The sequence below is a fragment of the Drosophila sulfurigaster genome, chromosome 3 (assembly GCF_023558435.1).
Source record: "Drosophila sulfurigaster albostrigata strain 15112-1811.04 chromosome 3, ASM2355843v2, whole genome shotgun sequence".
NCBI classification, from domain to species: domain Eukaryota; kingdom Metazoa; phylum Arthropoda; class Insecta; order Diptera; family Drosophilidae; genus Drosophila; species Drosophila sulfurigaster.
In genome coordinates, this window is record NC_084883.1 from 20,816,384 (window position 1) to 20,838,678 (window position 22,295).

General features: G+C 37.1%; 2 protein-coding genes across 5 annotated transcripts in view; one reads left to right on the plus strand and one right to left on the minus strand.

Moving 5' to 3' along the window:
* LOC133845021 (fibrinogen-like protein 1) overlaps nt 1-22,295 on the minus strand; it is a 199,035-nt gene that overhangs the window by 18,697 nt on the left and 158,043 nt on the right. The gene's annotated exons all lie outside the window — the stretch shown is intronic.
* The window catches only part of LOC133845222 (MOB kinase activator-like 2), a 37,931-nt gene that overhangs the window by 5,345 nt on the left and 10,291 nt on the right, over nt 1-22,295 (plus strand). The window contains exons 1-2 of one of the 4 annotated variants that reach the window (XM_062279614.1): nt 1,592-1,851; nt 13,025-14,191. The exons of 2 other annotated variants lie outside the window; for them this stretch is intronic. In XM_062279614.1, coding sequence (XP_062135598.1) covers nt 13,215-14,191 — 977 coding nt within the window. In that variant the 5' untranslated portion in view covers nt 1,592-1,851; nt 13,025-13,214. Of the gene's footprint in view, nt 1-1,591; nt 1,852-13,024; nt 14,192-21,099; nt 21,367-22,295 lie in introns of those variants that run through there. One more of the 4 variants, XM_062279616.1, reaches the window with a different exon arrangement.

A 22,295-nucleotide genomic window follows, 5' to 3' on the forward strand; every position in this document is an offset into this window, starting at 1 on the left:
ATAAGTGGAGCTAGATTATTTATTGTTTTACTTTGGATGCACTGCTCTCTGACCCATTTTGCTACTCTCTTCTTGTCTTGTCCATGCTCTTACTTTTAAGGGGTTGGGGGGAGAACGGAGTAATGGAGGATCGTCTGCAGTCGACTGCAACGAGGCTGCAACAGCCGCTGCAATAAATAATGAGCGCAAAGCAATTCGAGTAATGGCGAATTGCTTTGCTTGTTGTCTGCTTCTGCTTTGGTGTAACCGCTAGAAAGCAGCCAAGCATCGCACTCACTTTGCTCTGCTTATGTGTGTGTATGTATGTGACCGTGTCTGTGTGTGTGTGTGCGTGTGTGCGCTATGAAGAGGTTCAGTGCAAATGAACTCACAGCAGTTGCAATGCGGGCGGTCACAGGTGTGTTTATTGTCCAGCAATTGGTTTGAGCGAGACGCCACGAATCGAATTTGTCGCTCTGTGCCTCTCTACCCGACAGCTGCTTGACTTCGTAGTTGTTCTTCTTGTGTAGGTTCCTGTATTTGTCTTGAATGACGGTGCGCCTTTTTGATTTTGGCATTTGATTCCCTGGAAGCCGTGAACTAAATGCAGTTCCTGTGTTATTCTTTGTTCTCTTTGCTTTATATGCTTATCAATGGTAAACACACGATTATACATAAGGATAGAGGGTGCTAATGACATTACATCTAAAAAGGTCATGCGGGCCATGTTTCGTGTGTGTTACCTGATACTGATAATATCATCATTAAAGTTGTCTGTCTCTTTGCCTATTTTCAAGTTTTATCTAAACATTTTTCTTTTTTCTCTCTCGTTACAGGTGAGTAGTATGCTAACAGAAAATCATTTACCGGGGACAGGTAAATTTTGAAATAATGCAATATACGCAAAGGCTTTAAAATATATAGCAAAGATATCCTTTCCCCTCTGTTGATGCGTGATAATAGCAAAATCTACTACTATTTCTACTACTAAAAATATCTCAAAGTCTGGCAACCCTGCGAATGCGCTGTCAGCTGCTGAGCGCGCGGGCAAGCGTATCGCAAATGTATATTGTAATGTGCGGTTGTATGCGTGACTCAGCTGATGCGAGAGTACCAATGTCAGAAAGAGAAACACTATGCGCTGTAAGGGAGCGAGCGAGTAAGCGAACTTGCTCAGCTGTCAAACAAGTGGTCGTGTATTGTATATGTGTGTTACGATAGGTGAGTGCGTGTATGTGTATGTATGTTCTGGTTTTGGTTGACTGCCACATTTGTATGCAAAGCACATTCACTGACTGCCGCTCACTTGATGCTCTCGCTCTCTCTCTCTCTCGATGATGGCGCTCTCTGAGCAAACCAGTTAATGTGAGCGAGTGTGTGTGTGTGTGACTTCGACTGCGACGCCAACAGCATGAAAAGAAACTAACTGCAACAACAATGGTAGCAAGCAGCAACACCATCATCGTCATCTTTGGCGCTGCTCTGCTCTGCTTTCGTTTGCCAGCTTCTCTCTCACTCTATGTGTGTGTTTGTGTGTGTGTGTATTGGTGTTAGCTGGCAGTAGTCAGTCAGTCAAGCAGCTGTCAAAGTCTTGCCCGCTGCTTCAGTATAGAAATTTCCTTTGGCATGTTTGGTTGCATGCTCGTCGTCGTCGTTGTCGTCGGGTCGCCGTCTCAACGCGTTTGACTTTGTTTAAGAGGCGCGCAGTTTCAACATCGTACAGACTCTGTCGATGTTTCTATATATGCGTGTGCGTGCAGTTAAAACAATTTAAAATATGTATATAATTCTTATATGCAAAAAAGAAAGAGATACGAAATCAAATAAAGTGTTCACATTCTAATGAAAAGAAAAACAACAACACAACACAATGTAAGCAAGGAGTAAACTCCACTAAGCCAGTGTTGCCGAAGTGTGTGCGTGTGTATTTCTGTTTGTAAACTGTGTCATTCACAGCAACACTGCCAACTACATACAAGTTTTCAATACGTTTTTTGTTGTTGTTTGCCACTTCTTCAGCAGTAGCCGCATTACAACTCTCATAATTGTTGTTGTTGTTGTTGTTGCCACGGTTTGTTGCTTCACTGATTACGCGCAATGCAGTAGTAGTTGTATTAGTATTAGTAGCAGTTGCTTGCAAAACCGGCGAAGCGCGACTGTTGCCAATGCAACGTTTAGAATTGGCACAGCAACAATAGCAACAACAACATCAACAGCAGGTACAAACAACAATAACTGTTACGGTGCATCGAGCTTTTGCTTTGGCCACTAACTGTAACCATTAAGCAGCGCAGTAGCAGAGCAGCAGCAACGCAGCAGCAGCGTTTACCAATTGTTGTTGTTGTTATCGTTTTGTCGGTTTTTTAACCACTTCCTTTGGCACTGTCTGCAGTCTGCTGTCACTTCCTTTCCGGACGCGTTTCCTGTCCCTCTGGCATCATCCCCTGCTTTAGCAGTCAGGTGGCAACTCTGCCAATGCATCACAAGTCCTTCCTCTTTTCTTTCTTTCAAGTGCCCAACAACAACAACAGCAGCAGCAGCAAGAATGTTGCCCTTCCGCCAGCCACTTCAAGTTGCGCCATTTTTCGCACTTCTCTCCCTCCACTTGCACTTCTCGCCTTCTCATTCGCCTCCTTTTGCTTCATTGTGGTCTATGCAAATGCGTCACCACAAGCAAACATGGCACAGTGTGGCAAAAATCGATTTTTGCTTTTGCGTGCTACAAAATCATTTTTTTTTTTGCAAATTTGATGACTCAGCTTACAGGAGGTCGAAGTAAATTTAACATTGCAAAAAAATATATACAAAAATAACTAAATAACAATGATTAAAAATCAGTTATTTACTTATTCGAGGAAAGGATGATTCCAATTAAAAAATAAAAAAAAAAATGAAAATCTAAGTTATGGTACTTCTCTACTATACCATTTTAATGGGAGCCAATTAAAATGGTATAGTAGAGAAGTACCATAACTTAGATTTTCATTTTTTTTAATTGGAATCATCCTTTCCTCGAATTATATAAGCATTTTAATGACATCCTGGAAATATTCCAAATTAAAAAATCTTTCTTAGAAATAAAAAATGTACATAAATTAAGCTTTCAATCTTTTATTCAAAAGTAAATATATAAATAATTGTCAACTTGTTAATAATACAAATACGCATATCAAGCGAAAATAACTGTTCTATGATTTATTCACAAAAGAAAACTGGTTTCAAAAATAAAATTAATAAATTACTTCTATTATCCTCTTTGGCATTAACCTTTAATGTCAAATAATTGTTAAAAATTATTGCAAAAAATCCAATTTAAAAATAGAAATTATTATACAATCACTGGGAAAACTTGAAATAAATTGAGTTTCAAATGCAATAAATTGTTCTGGGAATTATCTTTATTGTTACAATTTTTTAAGGCTTGTTAATTATCTAAGGGAAACTATGGGTATTTTTCGTTTACGCACATTAGGGGACTTTCCCAACGATCTCTAGTTATAACGATTGCCGGCAAAGTTGAATTGTGTTTTGTTCGTTGCATGTGCATCTTTCGCTCACGTCACACACAACATCGAAGCATCAGCATTAGAGATGTTTTGGGGAGGGGGGAAACTAGTTTTATTTCTTTAAATAGTAATAATTCTACGTCTAAGCGCAGAACGAGTGAGACAGAGAGAGAGAGAGAGAGGGAGCTTTGGTTGTGTGACTTGTTCGTTTCGTTTCATTTTGTTGCCATTTCGTTTTTGCCTTTGCTTTGCTTTGCTTTTGACTGTCTCTTTGCTGACTGCTGCTCGTTTGACCTTTAACGGTGCTTTGCCTGGTCGCGACTTACAAACACACACACACACATACATAGACACAAATGCATAGTATATGTGTAGTATAGTAAAGTCGTCAACAATTAAGCTTATTCAAAATGCGAGCAATGGAAATTGAACATACTCGTACTACACACACTCAAAGCCGTTAAATTAGAATCACTTCATAAATTTTGATTTAATTGCTGCGTTACTGCTTTTGGCACTCTTGTGGGCGTGCGACAGAAAGAGATACACAGACACAGACTGAGTGAGAAAGAGGAAAAAGAAGGTGGCGATGGTGTGGTGGGGGAACCAGCAAATTGACTTCAATGCGAGTTGAAGGTTAAACGCGTTGAAGGCAAATACGGAAATTGGTCTGAGAAAGGGGAATTGGCATTCGAAATGGAATTGAAATTGAATTCGCATGGAAGCAAGAGGAAAAAAAACACACACAAGAAACAAACAACACAAAAAAAAAAACCCAAAACAATGAAGTAAGACATTAAAGGGTGTAATTATATGTAAATGAATACATTATGCAGCTAATTGTGGTTAGAAATGGTAAAGTATTGCGCAAAAAAGACACGGGAAGTGGGCGACGAAAAAAAAAAAAGCCAACCAACCAACCAACGTAACACCAACAAATAAAAATAACGACATTTATCGATTTCCGATACTGCAGAAATGTGGTGTTAGTTCAGTTTAGTTTTTGCTTCCTTTTTCTGCTGTAATTTCAACAAACATCTTACAAGTTTATAATTAAAAATATAGTTTACTCAAAAAACGTTCTGCCATCAATTCCTTGCTTTCACATTCATAATTTTCTTAGTTATGAGATTTCCTGTGGACCGCATTTTTCTTGTATTATTTATTTATTTTGGATATTTTCTCGTTTCTTGTTTTGTTGTTTCTTTTTTTTGGTTTTTATAAATAACCTTAAATGATTTTCATGCGCCTCAAGCGAACGACAAAAAGTGTCAATGTCAGCTCAGCTGTTGTTGTTTCCCTCGCAGCAAAAGATGGAACGGAAAAAATCGAAGAGCTGTGCTAAATTTATTATTCAGCTGTCGCCATTGCCAACATGGGGGCCTGTTTTTTGCCTCACAAACAGCTCGAGAGCGGCTAGTTTGAGTTGGTAACAGCTGAAAGAGAGAGAGAGCGAGAAATGCTGAGCAACAAACAGTGTCAACTGCTTGCACAGGGTATCTGTGAGGCGAGCAGACTCTTGTTGATTTTTACTAGCTCTCTGGAAAACTTGTCAAGTGTTTGGTCACTGCTCTCTCTCTCTCTCTCTCTCTCTATCTCTCTATCTCTCTGCTGTTTGTCTCTAACGGTAACACGTGCCATTAATTGCAATGCAAGAAACAGAGATAGAGAGAGAGAGAGAGAGACGGCTGCATATGTGTGTTCGCAGGCTTCTTAAATAATTGCCAGCTGTCACTTGTCGTCTTTTTTCCCATTCTCTTGGCGCTTTCTTCAACAGCAAAAAGGAAAATGCGTATTAAATTCAATGTTGCAATCATGTCGTTTTCCACACACACACACACCACACAATACATTCCACATATATGTATATACTAATAAAATGAAATGTCTAATCCAACTCCCACAACTCTTACCATGTTGTCCACCCACAAAAGTTTGTTTGCGCCCCACTTTAATTGCATTTTCCGACCACCAAACAACAGCTGCATTTCCGCAGCGCTGCTGCGAGGCCATAAATAATAATAATTGATTATTGAAACACACACATTTCAAATACAATCGATTGAAATACTTTAAAGGCCAAACTAGAATATTACGTATACGCAGCGTAACCATGGCCAGCTGCAATGTAACATTAAAATTGTGATTTTTAGAACACATTTTCAAAGTAGCCATAAAATTTAGTTGTGCAAAATAAGAATGTTTTTTTCTTTTTTTTTTTTGCCTGCTCTGTATGGAGGGTATTAAAAGCCCTTGCACAATGTGAATTGCTTTTGAAAATGTTGCAATATGTTATGAAAGATTTCAGTCGTGTTTTGTTGTTGTTGTTTTTTTTTGCTTTATCTTGTTTTAGTTGCTGTTTGCAGAGAGAGATGCAAAGACGCTCTTCAGATCTCAATAGTGGTCTGGTTGTTTCCCATGTGGCAAGTTTCCCATTTTGTGTGGCAGCATCGAAAATGTTCCACTGTGCAATTTGAAGGTTTCCATTGTTTTTCTTATTTTGTGAGTGTGTGTTTTTTTTTTTTGCCTGTTCTTCTTGTTGACCAAATGGCCGCAACAAAGCTGCCAGCTGCGCAACAACTATAATTATGCGGCATCTTCTCTGGAGCAACGCCGGAAGATGGGGGCAGAGTCAGTCTTTCCTCTGTGGGTAACTGGATAGTGAAAATTGCGCTGATTTGTTGTTGTTGTTTTTTTTTTTTTTTGGTTTGTTTGTTGTCTTTTTCTCTAGCTAATTTTCGGCTACTTTTGTTGCAATCTTCTGTGGACTCCCACAGCATTCGCTCTCTCTCAGTTAGTTGTGTCGAGTTTTTCCTCCTCTTTTTCTCATTTTCCATTTCGAGGCAAATTGAGTTAGCTGCAAATTACTATAATTTTGGTGGGAAATTTTATGGGTCAAATTTCTGCCGGCATCGTGTTGACAATGCAACAGCAACAACAGCAAAAAAAGTAGGTAACAAATAACAGACGCGACGCTGACCACAGTTGTTTTTGTTATTATTTTTGGTTTTTGTATTTTTACTAATTTGCTTAATTAGCGCGTCTTACATATTTCATTGTTTGGGCCCTTAACTGGGTCTACGTGTTGGTTTTGTTTTTATTTTAATGTTTTTCCGCTGCTTTTGTAACAAGAAATGCTTAATATAAATTTAATTAGGGGTTAGCTCACATTTTAAAGTATTTGAATAGTTTTTGTTTTGGTGATCTAACTTGATCTATAAAAAAACCAGAAGTAAACTATTTTATATCTTCAGAGATGAAAATAAAAGATTGTAATTCAAGTAAAGTAAAATAAAAATAATAATAAAAAAAAATAAAAAATAAAATTAGAAACAATTTAATAAAAATAAATAAGAGTTACAAAATAAAAATAAAGTAAAATAAAAAAGAATATAAAAAAAGAAAAAATATAAAAAAAATAATAAAACAGGAAAAATATAAAACAAAATAATAAAAAAAGCAAAAATATAAAAACAAATACATCAGAAAATTATACAAAAAAAAATAAAGTAAAGTAAAAAAAATAAAACAAATAGAAATTGAATAAAACAAAATAAAATAAAGTAAAATAAAAAAATATATATATATATAAATAAACATAAAAATAAAGTAAATAAATAAAATGCCAATTTATTTATGGGGTTACAAAAACTTGTAGAAATGTTTGACTTTAATAGAGCATTAAAAATTCGAATACTTTTTTCTATTTAAAACTGTTTTTGGTTTTTCTATTTTATTTTTTTGGTAATTTCAATGGGTCTCTTTTTATTTCTATCTCTATTTCATTTGACATTTTTGCATTTCTCTCACGTCTTGAGCTCTGTACAAATTTATAGCTATTGCCTGAGAGCTTCGTTGTCGTGGTGAATGAATTGGATGGAGGCAGCGATCAAGCTAGAGGTGGTTACAAGGTGGTAGAGGGGGGAGACGGGGAGCACTGAGTGGTAACTGAGTAGTTTCATGATTACTGGAAACGTGATGTGCGGCGTTTTGTGTAATTCGCCGTGAGAACTTCGCAGTCCCTGCAATCGCTCAAGTTTCATTTCATTTCATGGCGTCTTTTTAGAGTTGAAGAAGGTGGAGTGGGGAGGGGGAAGGGGAGAGGCAACCCTGCCCCACAGTTGCACGTAGACACACAAGGCGAGAGTGTATGCAGATCGATTGTCTTTGCTTGCATCGAGTTTTGTACGACGTGGCACACAAATCACTCTTGGAATCAACTCTCGTCTCGACTCGACTCGATTCGAATCTGTTTTGGTTTTTGTGGCCTTCAGAGTGTGAAAATTGAGGCAATCGTCGCTTGTGGAGAGCCTTGAGAGCAGTTGCCAGTTGTTGCAACGTGCCGCAATTAGATTGATCGAGCGTGAATCGCAAGCAGTTTCAATTATTATCGCATTGCGTTGCGTCCTTTTGCACACGTCCACAAGAAATAGGGGAACTCCCTTAAGCAATCGATTATAATTCGATAATGTATTATGACTTTGAAAAATAAAACACAAATGGGAAAACTTATGATCTTAAAGTTGATATCATTATTACATCAAACTAAGCTGTTTATAACTATTTCTATAAATTGTTATTGTAATAATGTGATGCAACTGGGCATCAATAAGCAAATCTCGAAATGAATTCATTAGTTTATCGAATAATAATCGACCCAGAATAACCCAAAGGGGAAAAGTTATGATAGGTAATCGATGTAACTATATATCCTTAATGTAAGACCATTATCACAGCATGTTATGATATCGATAACTAATTTCGATAACATTGTTTATCGAAATTGTGATACAACTGGGCATCGATAAGCAAATCTCGCAATGAATTCATTAATTTATCGAATAATAATCGACCCAGAATAACCCAAAGGGGAAGCGGTAGTGATAGTTAATCGATGAAGCACAAAGTATGTTATATGATGTCGATAACTAATTTCGATAACATATTAATAAAATTTGTTATGTTATGTGATCCAACTGGACATCGATAAGCCAATTTCGCAATGAATTCATTAATTTATCGAATAATAACCGATCTTAGCATAACCCAAAGAGGAAAAGTTATGATAGGTAATCGATGTAACTATATATCCTTAATGTTAGATCATTATAACAGCAGTTATGATATCGATAACTAATTTCGATAATATTTTTATCGAAATTGTGATGCAACTGGGCATCGATAGGCAAATCTCGCAATGAATTCATCAATTTATCGAATAATAATCGACTTAATCATAAGCTAAAAGGAAAAAGTTATGATAGGTAATCGATGTAACTATATATCATTAATGTTAAATCATTACCACAGCATGTTATGATATCGATAACTATTTTTATAGAAATTGTCATGCAACTGGGCATCGATAAGCAAATTTCGCAATGAATTTATCAATTATCGATTAATAATCGACACTATCGTAATCCAAACGGGATAAGGTATAAACGATAAACGATGAAACGATATATCCTCAATGTTTGATCACTATCATGTTTGGTAACTAATTTCGATACAATGTTTTGAGATCTTGTGAAGTTATGTTATGCAACTAAGAATCGATAGGCAAATCTTCCATTAAATACATTTAAATGTATGGATTAATAATAACAATATAACTAAGTTATTTCGTTTTACTGATAAGACTTTTTCTTTTAAATAATGAAATTTCTTATGTGCGTATTGATGTTGAATGCTATCGCATCAAAGTGTTTATCGATAACATCCTTTCTCTTCAATGTTTACCTCAGCTTCAGCCATGAATTTTGAATGAGTGTCACATACGCGCTGTGGCATGCCACTTTCAGTGACTTGCAGCGTTTGCTTTCCAGTTAATTTTCGAAATACGATTGGTATCTTTTGGTTTAGTACAAAGAGAGAACTGAACTTCTGTGATGCTTGGATTGGCTTCAATCTGTTGCACAGATAACAATCGGATGACCCCAAATGTACAGCTAAAACCCAAGCTAAGACTTGACTTAATCACGGTAGTGATGATGATGATCATGATCATTATGATGTGGATGGTGATGATAGCGTTGTGTTGATGATTACGGAAAAAGAACCGCAGAACTAATTGCTTATTCACAACGCATAACCTTGCCACTTGACGATGTGTCTTGCTTCGCTGTGCATTGACACTTGCCCCAAAACCCTTCTCTCTCTCTCTCCGCCACGATGGAAAACTGAGCAGCAGCAAAACAGAAAAGAAAACAAGTGGAAATGGAAATGGGGGAAGAAAAAAAACTTTCATTGAGGTTGAGGGGCTTAATTGAAAATGCTGTGTAATGCCAGGCAGAAAACGACAGCTGCTTCGCCAAGAGCCAACAAGGAGAAATAGAAAAGAAAAACACATTAAAATAATATAATTATTATTATTATTATGATCTCAACTCTTCTTCTACTACTGTTGGCTAGACTTTTCTTCTTCCATGTTTTGTCTTTTGCTTTTTTCCTTCTCTTTTTGTTTCTGTTTTTCAATTTTGCTGCGAGTTGAGCAGAGATTTCCGCATGCTTCTTCAACCGTGAATAAGCACGAACTTTCATTTTAAAATTCTAGAAACGCACACACTCACAGACCCCAAGCATAGTAGTAGTGTCAATTTGTCGAGTTGTGCATTAAAAATGAGTCCAACGAACCGTCAACTCTTTTTTTTTTTTTGTTAACTGTAGTACAGCTCTAAACTGCTTCCCAAATCAGCAACATCTTCATCATCATCTGTGTCGTTAGCATTAGCATTAGAGGTACGCCTCCACATATGAACTACATTTTCTATTGAAATTTCGGAGGGTACTTAGAACGTGATTTTCTGCTTACATTGGTTGAGAATTACAAGCACTTTTTCGATTCGTTTCAGAGCGTAGAAAGTTTCTCCGGAAATTTGGCAAATTCACGCCAAGACTTTTGCTTTTTATACTAATATGTACTTTAAGTACTTATAGAGTTATATTCTGTTTGGAAATCTGTATAAATTTATAGAACTCAGAGATTATAACTTCTATATCTAGGAAATTTGGAAACTAGACTTATTTGTATTGTAAACACATATTTCAAGCGTAAAGACTTTTGCTTTTTATACTAATATGTATTTAGAATACTTATAGAGTTATATTCTGTCTGTATAAATTTATAGAACTCTGAGATTATAACTTCTAGATCTATGAAATTCATAAACTAGACTTATTTGTATTGTAAACACATATTTCAAGCGTATTTTTTAACCTACATGTCTAAAACTAAGAATAACAAAATCTGGATTGTTTTCCATTTTTAGCTTTTTAATCTATTATTTTTGTGCTTGACTTCCAAAACACTTTCTTCCATGGAAACTTCCTTTCCGCCCAATTTAAAACTATAATAATTTTTAACAACTGTGTGAAAGTTGCATACGAGAAAAACAAAAGTGTCAAATTGTTTGCGTTTAACGCCTTATTTCTTTGACTTTTTCCGTGTTTTGTCGAGCACCTCATTTACCATCTATATGAAGGCCCCTCCCTCCCTCACCTCCTGCTCAACCCGTTGTAGTCTTTGCGTGTTGCCAGCTTGACTTGATTGAATCAATTTGTCACTTATGCTGTGGCACGTCGTCTTTCTACTTCTCTCTCTCTCAAGAATATTTGCAGATAAAGCGCGTTTAAGTCACACAATAAGTTGGGAATTTTCGCATGCTTTTTATATCTGCTGCTTTTATTGGAAACACACAATGTTGCATGCCTCATTTGCTGCGGTTCGCGATTGGTTTTTGAGTCACCGGATATGTGAAAATTTTGTAATTACTTCGTTGAGTTCAACAAAATCAAAAAAAACCAAAAATACTATTTTATTGATTACGAAATTTCTTTAATATTTTGTGAATTTACATCATTTATGTTTATTTTAATAATTTGTACGTATGATATGGAAAAATTCCCCATCAGTAAAATTTCGCACATTTTGTGATTCATCTCAAATGACTAATCAGAATAAAGTTTCTCTTGTCGCGAACTCTTGACCAAATTTGTGAAGTCAGAGCTGCCCATTTTGCTCTGTATTTAGTATATATATATACTATATGGTATATTGGTGGCACATTCGTATTTGGGTGAAGGTTATCCGGTCTTGACTCCTGCTTGACATGCTTCCCGTTTCGATATGTTTTTTTTTTTATGATTATGCTGACGATTCCCTCGACTCATCTCATCGCCATCATTGTGGCCCGTTTTCCCGGTTTCTTTTTATTTTTTACGAGCTGCCTCTGCTGTTTTTGGCTTGTGCCTACTTTAATGATGGGTTTTAATTTTTCGTTCGTCGTTTCTTTATTTCATTTTTGTTGTTGTTGTTGTTGTTATTGTTGTGCTTCGACTTGCGAATTGCGTAAGCAGCGCGCAGATGACACCACCTTTTACTTTCCTTTTGGGCTGAAATAAATATTAAATTCAACAACAACAAAAATCACAATTTTAAGACGATGCGAATAAAAGATAGAAAGAGAAGAGAGACATTGAAATTAACATTGCTTTTATTTATTTTACAATTAAAATTTATACACGTTTTTTGCTGCTGCTTCTGCTGCTGTTGTTGTTGATGAGGCAAATTTGCATGAATTAATGTAGAAAAGAAAAATAAAATGGAAAGAGAAGATTAGAAAGAAGTTCAACACGGCGTATACTTCATAATTCATTTTTGTATTAAATCTAATTAACATACATATGAATAAGCGGATTTTAGCTTAGCAACCTCGCGAAAATAAAAATACATCTACAATACTTATTTACATACTCACCCATAGCCAAGGCACACAAACAAACAGAAACACACACACACACACACACACAGTTGTGAAATAGCTCACAACAGTGAGGCAGAAAAACTCACGCGATCGCGTTTTTTCTAGCGTCGCATTATGAGTATAGTTATAAAAAAAATAAATAAATAACAACAGAAATGTTCCAATATAGGAACGGCGCTCACAATTTGTGGCGTATAGAAAAGAAAAACACATAAACTGCATAGTAAATATAAAGCATAAGCTTCAAGCGCTGCACAGTGGTATAAAACCAATATTTATTTGATGATAAATAATATTGTTATAAAGAGATTGATGGTGAATAATAAAACAAAAAACTCATTGCTATAAAAAAAAACAAAATAAAACCAATTTTGCCTTCTTGAAATAGAAAATTGAAATTTTAAACAAATAGTAATACACAAACATCTGTAAAAATTTATAAAAAACAAAAATTATCTTTAAAATCTGATAAACTCATATTAATTAAAATACTAAAACATGTTAAAATCATGAAAAAAAAAAAATTATAAAAAGCCTCAAGTTCAAGCGAATAAAGTTGTTATTAAGTTGCTTTAATAAAATAATTTTCAATAAATCAAAAACATTTTCCACTGTGCAAGTAAAAGCTTTTCTATTGCCTAAATCTTGTGCTAAAGCGAAAAAAAAAACGTAAAAACCAAAAAGTAAAGCTGAAAGTTGTGAGCTAAGCATAAATCGAAATCATAATTTTAAGTTTTACTTTAATTTGGAGTTTTGCAATATTTTATTTTCTAGAAGAAAGTTAAAGCTCAAAAGTGAAAGAAAAGTAAAGAAAAAAAAAAACGTGTTGAGCAAAATTTAAATCAGTGCAAAATTCAAATGCTAAAAATTGAAAATTAGACAGACGAACAAATGTGCAAAACATAAACAACAAGAACTGGAACAACAACGAATCAAAAGCTAAAAGCAAAAGTGACTGTGAATAATGTTGAGAGCGCCCACACAGCACATTGTGGAACTTGGTTTCGGAAAGACGCCAACAGTGACTGCGGCAGCGACAGCGGCAGCGGCAGCGAACAATAGCAGCACAAGCGAAAAGCAACAACGCAAAAGTTTACTGCAAAAGCTCAAGCAACAGCAGCGCAAGCTCCAAAGGCCAGTAACAGCAACAGCGTCGACGACGCCAACAGTGACTGCGACGCAGACGGAGACGGAAGCGCAGGAGACAAATCAAAAGAGAGCAGCAGCGATAGTGGCAGCTGATTATTATTTTAAGCAACAGCAGCAGACAAGCGAAAAGTGTTTGCTATTGCTGGCAACAACAATTAACGAAGAGCAGCAGCAGCAGCAACATCAAAAGAAGAAGAAGAAAGAGCACACTAGCTACAGCTTTGCGGCAGCGCTGCGACGTCAAAAGAAGCCAAAAACAATAACAGTGACAGCAGCAGCAGCAGAGACTGTGACTGTGACTGCAATTGAAGCATCGACAGCAACAGTGACAGCAATAACAACAGACGACGAGTGCAGCAGCAATCAGAGCTGTCGCAGCAGCATTAATAGTAATAATAAAAACAACAACAGTTTGTCTAATAGTTGCATTAACAACAATAACAACAACACCACTCATTATAAAAACAGTAAAAACAGCAGCAGCAACAACAACTACATCAATAATTACAATTTCAAAACAAGCGAGCAACAAGCGTGGAAAACAACAACAACAACAACAACTACTACAGCAACTGCACAACAACAGCTGCTCATTAATCGACACAGCAGCAACAGTCGACGCAATAAGTGTAACCGAAGCGGCAACAGCATCCACAACAACAGCCACAACAGCATCCACAACATGTCACCCACATCACAGGCGCCAACACGCACATCGCTCTTTGATTCCTGCCATCGCAAGATTCGTCTAATTGGCGGCGGTCCAGTTGCCTTCTTGGGCGGTTTAGTGGCGTAAGTTGAAACCCTCTTCTCCTCTTCTTTTTCTGTTTAGTACTTTACGCCCCCTTCCTTCTTTCACCTTCTTTTAACCACGACTTTAGCGCTTATGGCGTGTGATCGATAAACCCGTTTTACAATTGCATTTTCTTTTGTGAAACTGAAGCCAAGCGTGGGATTGTTAGACATTATCTTTAAAGATGGATAAAATAGTGATTATTACAGTACTTTTGAAGATAGTTAAACTGCAAATCTCAACTTTAATTTCAATAGAAATTTCGTATTTATTAAAAGAGCATTAGGAATTCTTTGAACGTTTATTTTTAATCTTACTCTCCTTGAAATCAAAAAATAAAGAAATTAGTTAAAGAAGTTTGTTTAAAAATATAAGTATTACATCTTAGAAATTCTTCCTATAAGTTTTTCTATTCTCATGTACCCCAAAAATGGTTAGAGCCAAAAAGCTGTTAAAAATCACAAAATACCAAAAAAAATCTGCTTCATAGCAAAAGAAGAATAGAGACGGTATTTTGTTTGCGGTACCCTTTTAAGATCCATTATCTCCAAAGTTTGTTTGGGGGCAAGCTAAAGACATGACAGGAAGCCGCCGCCACCCTGTTAGCTCTTAGAATCGAAATAAATGGAGCAGTACATTGTGGTCAAAGGTCGAAAGAAGAAAAGAACAAGAAGAGCGACGGCGACGGCGACGAAGACTCTTTGGGGTTAAGATAAATAACATTTTGTTTGGTCTTATTTGCTCATTTTTTATGACTTTAATTACTATAATTTTTCTCAGTCGTAGGGTAAAACCACTAAAAGCTCTTTGTAGTGCAAATTCAAGGCTTTTGGGGCAATTAAAGTATCAAAAAAGGCGAACTAAACAAAGAAACAAAAACAAAAGAAACTTTTTGGAATGTTTACACCAAAACTTCTCGGTCAAAGCTAAAGCTGCTGGCAAATAGGCCTAACGTAAATAAAAGAAAAAAGCGCGTTTTGACTTTGAAGGTCAACCGTGGGTCAGTGTCAGTGTGACACTCACAGACACTCACACACACGCAGACGCACACGCACGTGCTGTAAAAGCGCACTTAATAGCCCTGCTGTTAAATGCACTTAAAGGCAGAGCTGTTAGGCTTTCTGTTAACTTTAGCATTGTAGCGCACTGTTAAGTGATCAAGCGAGTTTGCAAAATGCTTCCTCGATACACAATATATTTTAAGCACAATTAACAACATTAGCTTTAATTTGCTGCTGCTGTTGTTGTTGTTGTCGTCGTTCTCTTTTAGAATGCAAAGTTAAATGAACTCGCATTGTGAAGGTGGCAGATGAAGGCAACCACAAAGCGTTGACACTGTCTGCGTCGCTGTCGCGCTGCTTCTGTCAACACAAAAGTGCGCTGAACTGATAATTAGTTAGAAATGTAAATATTGACTGAACTGCTGAGCATGCATAAATACATACGTAACACGCACACGCACACATTGAAGCGCAGGAGGAGCGCTTTAAACTTTTGTGTTCTCTCGCCCTCTCCTCTCTTCAACTCGGGCTGAGAGAGCGTAAACTTTTTGAGCTGCGGAGGTCGCCTTTGTGCATGCATTGATGACTCTGCATGGCTGATTGCCTCTGTATGTGTGTGAGTGCGTGTGTGTAGCACTAGGAGGCCAAAGCAGAAGAACAAGCAGTAAAGCACGTAACAAGTCATTTGTTATTGTAAGAGGAAGACAGCAACATTAAATGGTGATGATGATGATAAACCTGTCAAAGCGTACGACGCAAAGTGTCAATGAAAAAGAGAATAGAAAATTTGCATAATAATAACTATATGCGTATGTGTAAATGTATGTGTGTGTTTGTCGTTTCTTTCGTCTTCGACAAGAAGTTCAAATTTGAATAAAAAATGATGTAAACAAACAAAAAGAAGGAAAAAAAGAAATCTTCATAAATGAGTAATATTGTGTTTTTTTTTTTACAACTTTGTTGCTAACTGTACACTGTTGTTTGCTCACTGTTGGAACTGTGCTGGGCGGGTGGAGGGAAGGGAGACTAATTGATGCCATCAAGCGTTTTACAGTGTGACAAAGTTTGGAGTTTTTTTTAGCATTGAATCTTTTAGCAATTGGCAAATTTAAAGCCCAAGCCAACGAAAACGGCATGAAAGAGAAGTATTGAACGAGGCTGACCCAAAATTCAAAAGGAAAAATTACAAATAAACTGTGCAAATATAATGCCAAATTTTGTCAAGTCTAATCGTTAAATTTGGGAATTACCTATTGCATTGCTTTTGTCAAATTGAAAAAGTTTAGGTTTTTTTAAGTCTTTAATTGAGGGACGAAAGTATTTATAAATATGATATTTTGTTAAATAAGATTAATATTTTAAGAAGCTTACAATAATTTTCTATAACCATTATTTATACCGTTCGGATCTTGTTCAATTTTAAATGTAAGCAATGGAACTGATGAACTATTTTTACTTTCCATTATTTATTAAGCTCTCATAGATACCATTTCGAATTTTCAACTGTGCACTAATTTATTATGTAGGTTGCACAATTCCAGAAAAGCCCATAAAGCAAGTCTCCTTCCCCATTTGTGTCCGAACATCCCTCTCAAACTGGACATGTTTTATGGGCTTACTTGCACTTTTCGTATGCTTCGTTTCGTGTGCTCTTTATACTTGTTTTCTCCATGTTTTTCATTATTCATCTGGTGTTTTTTTTTTTTGTTTTTTCTGTGGGACTCGAGGCACAGTTACTTTCATCGACTGAATTTATGAGTTTGCCTATATTTGAATTTGGCCAGCAAATCGCTTAAGTTTCCTGTTCCAATTTAAATAGAAACCGTTTTCAACCGACATCTTGTGATATATGAATGTGTATTTTTTCTTGTGTGGTGGGAAGTGACAAATGTTGGACCTCATTAAGACATAACCTTCGACCAAAACAGCTGCTGCCCTGAACTTGAGCTCATACTGCAGTATTTACAACGCACCTGAACACCTCGAGAACACCTGTTCTCATTTCTTAGGGCAGACCGTTTGTCGGTCTCCGTTCATTGACATTCCACAGAGGGGCAGAGGCACTTAATGACTTCCCAAGCATGCTGAAGATGAAGATGATGGGGTTGGGGCCAGAAGAACAGCTGTTGCTGAGACACAAAACCGTCTCAGATTATGTTGAAATTAGCAGACTCAGAAGGCGTATCAGAGCTTCTTTTTTTTGCTTGCAACTGTCAGCTTAAAGCGCCGCTGAAGCAGCAGCGCAAGACAAAGCCAAAGACGAAGACCCGGGATTCAACGAGGTAGAACGTGGTTCATGCCGGAAGCATCGTTAGGAACAACAGTTTTGCAGAAATTGCAAAGAACGCAGAATTCAGATGAATTAGAGCAAATGACTATTAGTAAGAGAGATAGAGAATAATAACGGAAAGAGCGAGAGAGAGAGTAAAATTGTCTCTACTGTCCAACTTGTAGCAAAATACAATCTTTACAAAATTATCGATAGTTTCTCAGCTCCCACACTATTCAGAATGAAGACTTTTGACATAACGGAGCACAATCCAATCGCAAGTCAGAAGTCATTTGTCAATTCTATTACCCCAATTATGCATAAAAACAATTGCCATAAAACCAACTGGTTTCTCTTTCGTCCCCCACAACAAAGCCGACCCGAGGTCATTTGTTCAGTTGTTCATTTTGACCAGGTCGAAAAGCGTTAGTTGTGTTGCGCTGTATTCTGATGCTGACTGTAATTATTTGTCCATTAGCTATGGCAGCTGTGTTACAAATGTGGAACACGACACCCCGAGGGGGGAACACAGAGGTCAACGGAAATTTCTATTTCCAAGAAGAGAACCACAGCCAAATAAAAATGATGCCAAATGTTGACAATGGAGTGCGATTTGAACAACAATAAAATTGCATGTTCAGCCATTTGGGGTTAGAATAATAATTGCCGTTGTTGAAGCTGATTTTCTGGGAAATTACATTCTTAACTGATAAGCAATCGCAATCAGCTGCAATTTGCAGCATTGTTAAAGCGGCTACTCTTTGTAAACTGTTTGTAAAATGATAAGAAATAATGCCTTATAAATAGTAGTTTATTTATCGATAAGAATGGATAACCGATAATCAAATCCTAACAGCGCTCTACCAAGTCATCGATAAAAACAAGAAACGATATCTTCAGCACTGAAGGATAACATTTGACATACTCCTCGCTAGATCCTCAGCTACGTGTTAACAGCTCACTGTTAAGCAAATATGACGCACTGTTAAATAAGCTCTACTGACAGCAGCTGTTAAGTTGAGTTTGCAGGTGAAACTCATTAGCTTTTTGGCCTCGAGTGGAAAAAATAGCATAATTTGTTCCTGTTTTTATTGCACTGTTCACCCATTTTCGCTGTTTTGTTTAGCAATTTCAATTTCACTGGCATGCACTAAAGAAAAAAACAAAATAGCGAAAAAAACACGACAGTCATAAAACTTCACCTTGAAGTCTAGCTGTCTGGCATCACTTGCATGCGCGTCATTCAAGTTCCGGCTACGCTTTTGTTTTTGCTGTCCCTACTCTTTCTCTCCACTTCTGTCATTCGCATAGTGCTCTCACTCTCTTGTCAGGCGATTCACACCTTCTTTTTTAATCCATTTAGCCGCATGTTATCGCCCATCATTGACTTCATCATCATCTATCTACATAACTGTCTAGCTAGCTGTGCGCTGTCGCTGTCTCTCTTTTAAATACTTTCCATTATAATAATTATATTATTATAATTTTTGTCGATTTTTACCTTCATCAGCGAGACTGAGACCAAACCATCATTAACCATTGCCTTGTTTCTCTCTCTCTCTTTGCATGGCCCCATGACTCACTCACTCACACAAACACAAAACGAACATACAAAAGCTGCTGTCATCAATGTGGCGCAGCACGCTCTATCCCGGTTTTTCCTCTCATTCTTCTTCGCCACCCCCCGCTTTCGGTCGACTATGATGCGTTTTTGGTTCTCGCGTTTTGTTGCTCTCACAGCGTGTGTGTTTTTGTTGTTGTTGCTGTCTTTTTAGTATGCCAACCGAGTGCGGTCAAAAACGGTACTTTGCAATTTATGGCTGGTTTGCTGTCTTTGTCGCACCACAGCGGCAGTAAGAAGACAAAACAACAACAAAAAAACAACAATTGGAAATTGCGCACTTTTTGGCAGCAGCTGATTCATATCGCACCATTTGGCCATTTCCCATTTGCAAAGCAGTCCTAGCGACAGTTGCGCGGCTAAAACAATCCAAAACTTAATTAAATTGTGTATTCTATGCGCACTCATACACATACACAAATGTGTACTATATGTATTTGTGTGTGTGACTTTGCGCTTGATTAAAGCGTAATTTTGTATTGTTAATTGTGACACACATTTATTTCTGAAGCCACCGCCTCTTCCCCATTCCATTGGGACGTGCGTAAATGGAGCGTGGCTTTGATAGATTAATGTCTGGCCACACAAATTTTGTCTTCCATCATCAATATTCACTATCCATCCAATAGGCGAAATCAATAAAAAAGCGTGTAGACAACAACATCCCAATTTAAGCAATTTACTTATGGTGTGTACACACTGGCACACACACACTGCGTATGTGTATCCAAGTGTATTCCAACAGTAAATTAGCATCTGGTTTCCTTATTAGTGAAAAAGCATTTCAATTTATCGATTAACGATTGTTTGCTATAATCTAATCAGCATAAAACGAGACGGGTTTATCCATATTTATGGCTACGTTTTATTCTGTTAAATGGATTTATGTTTTTCTCTATTCGTCTATTTTCAAGCATTCTAATTATTGTAAATGGCACAATTTTATGATGAATATTTTGAGTTTCTTGTGATATGTAGCAGCTTGTTTGTTTTTTTTTTTTTTTCTTTTTTTGCTATGTCTATTTTTATTAATTTATAGCTCAATTTTTGACACCTATATTTGTGGTTGAGAGGGGAATTGGAGAAGGAAGCAGAAACAAACAGCCAATTTAAAATGGTCAAGCAAAATGAATATTAATTGTTTTAAATAATTTTGAACTTGGCAAAGGCAAAGGTACACACATACAACACACACGCACACACACATACGCACACTGAAACACATCAATTTCTGCCTTTGACGCTTCACATTTCGTTGACAGCAGTGACAGTGTTGCCAAATTCGCTTTATTCCCGTAAATTTTTTTTGTTGGGTTTTTGTATTTAAAAATTTATGTTCCCTTTACAATGAATTTGAATTTCATCAACTGAAGATCATCCTTAAGGTAATTCAGAAAACCATTCATTATTACTAGTTATGCATACATATGCTGCCTTTATTTGTAATGAATGATGAATTTTGGCTTTTTTTCTTGTTGATGCCTAAAGCTGACAACACTGAGCTCCACCGTCAGCGCAGCTGTTTTATTGTCGCACGCTGGCAGACAAATCGTACGTGTTGTGCCTCTTTTTCTTCATATTCTCATTCTTCTTCTTATATTACGCTCGTTTTGTCTGCCGCAGTCATCATTGACAGCAGCCGGCGCATCGCAGTTTTTGGGGCATTTTTCGCCGTCGTGTGCGTCATTCGTTTGCATAACGTATACCAACCGTATGTTCGTTGAATTTATGTGTTGTTGTTTTCGCTACACATTTGCGCAACCCAATTGGAAAGCACATACTACCGTTACCAATTTCATTCAAAGTGCAATGAGCGAGTAAGACAGAATGAGCGAGAGCGAGCTCACAACACCTCACAGCTGATTCAACTCATTCAGTGGCGCTCTCTTCACTCGCTCTCTCTCTCAGCCGTTCTACGCTCTGTTCTAACACACACATACACAGACAGCACTCAAAACAAAGCGGACTGCGCTGTGGCAAAGGTGCGCGGTCGCGTCAGCCAGTCTTCTGATTCTGCTGCTGCCGACAGTGAAGCGCGCGCGCACGCAAATAAAAAAAATAAATAAAACAGAGGAGCAAAGAAATACAAAAAACTAAAACCACGAAAATAAATAAATAAATAAAGCGAGACTAAAATTAAAGAAGAAAAAATATACAACAAACATAATTGATACAACGATCGCTTCCTCTTCCTACTCCGTTTAACGTGTGCGTGTGCGAGAGTGTGTGTTTGTGCAAAAAAAATTTAAAAATAAATGAATTCCAATTGAAGAAGAATTTGAGGTGAACTTGAACGTGAATTATCTTTCTCTCTCTCTCTCTCTCTCTCCCTCTTTCCTTTGCTGCCTTTAAGTGCAATAAACCGCATTAAACTAAAAACAAACCCCCCTTTTCCACAAAAACAACAAGCTGACCAAGTGACAAACATTATTATCATCGTCGTGAAGTGGTGGACTTGAAAAACGCGTTCCACACACAGTCATCGCACGGTCGCCTAACCGGTCAACAAAACTACTAGTCGTACAACCCACCCGCCGCCCCCGCTCACGTAACCTTCAAAAAAAAAAAAAAAAAACAGCACAGTTTGTCGCGTTTACGTTTTACGCTGACCAACGCTACCTCCTCTTTTGTTCCTCCCCTTAGGCAACGCCGTCAATTCGTCTATGCTATGATTTCTCTTGCTCTCTTTTTCTTTTCGATTGCTTCCTCGTGAAGTGTGCGTGTTTTACTTGTTGCATTTGTATGCGACACTTCACGTGATCGTAATTTGCAGTCGGTGAAATTAATCGTGTAATTGTATTTTATCGATACGTGTTGTGCATGCCTTGCGATAGGTGTGCGTGAGTCACGTTGCCATAACCTAATTTCAAATGGAACATTGGAAGTATTAAGATTAAATAAATAAATCAGGCGTGATTCTTATCTTTTATGTACGATTCTTATCAGATTAGTATTAACTATAAATTATTTTTATAGCTAGCAAGATTTCATTATCTATCAACACAAACACACACACACAGATTTGTAATCTTTACAGTTGCAATCTTTATAGAGCTGGGAGCTGATTCACAATTGACATCGATCAAACGGGGGCAAACATTGTATGCCAACGATCTTCGTACTTGATGTAGAATTGTCATTAATTAACGGACTGCAATCGTTCGATATTTGCCATATGATAATGCGAAAGTCGTCCCCCTCTCCCCTCTGGT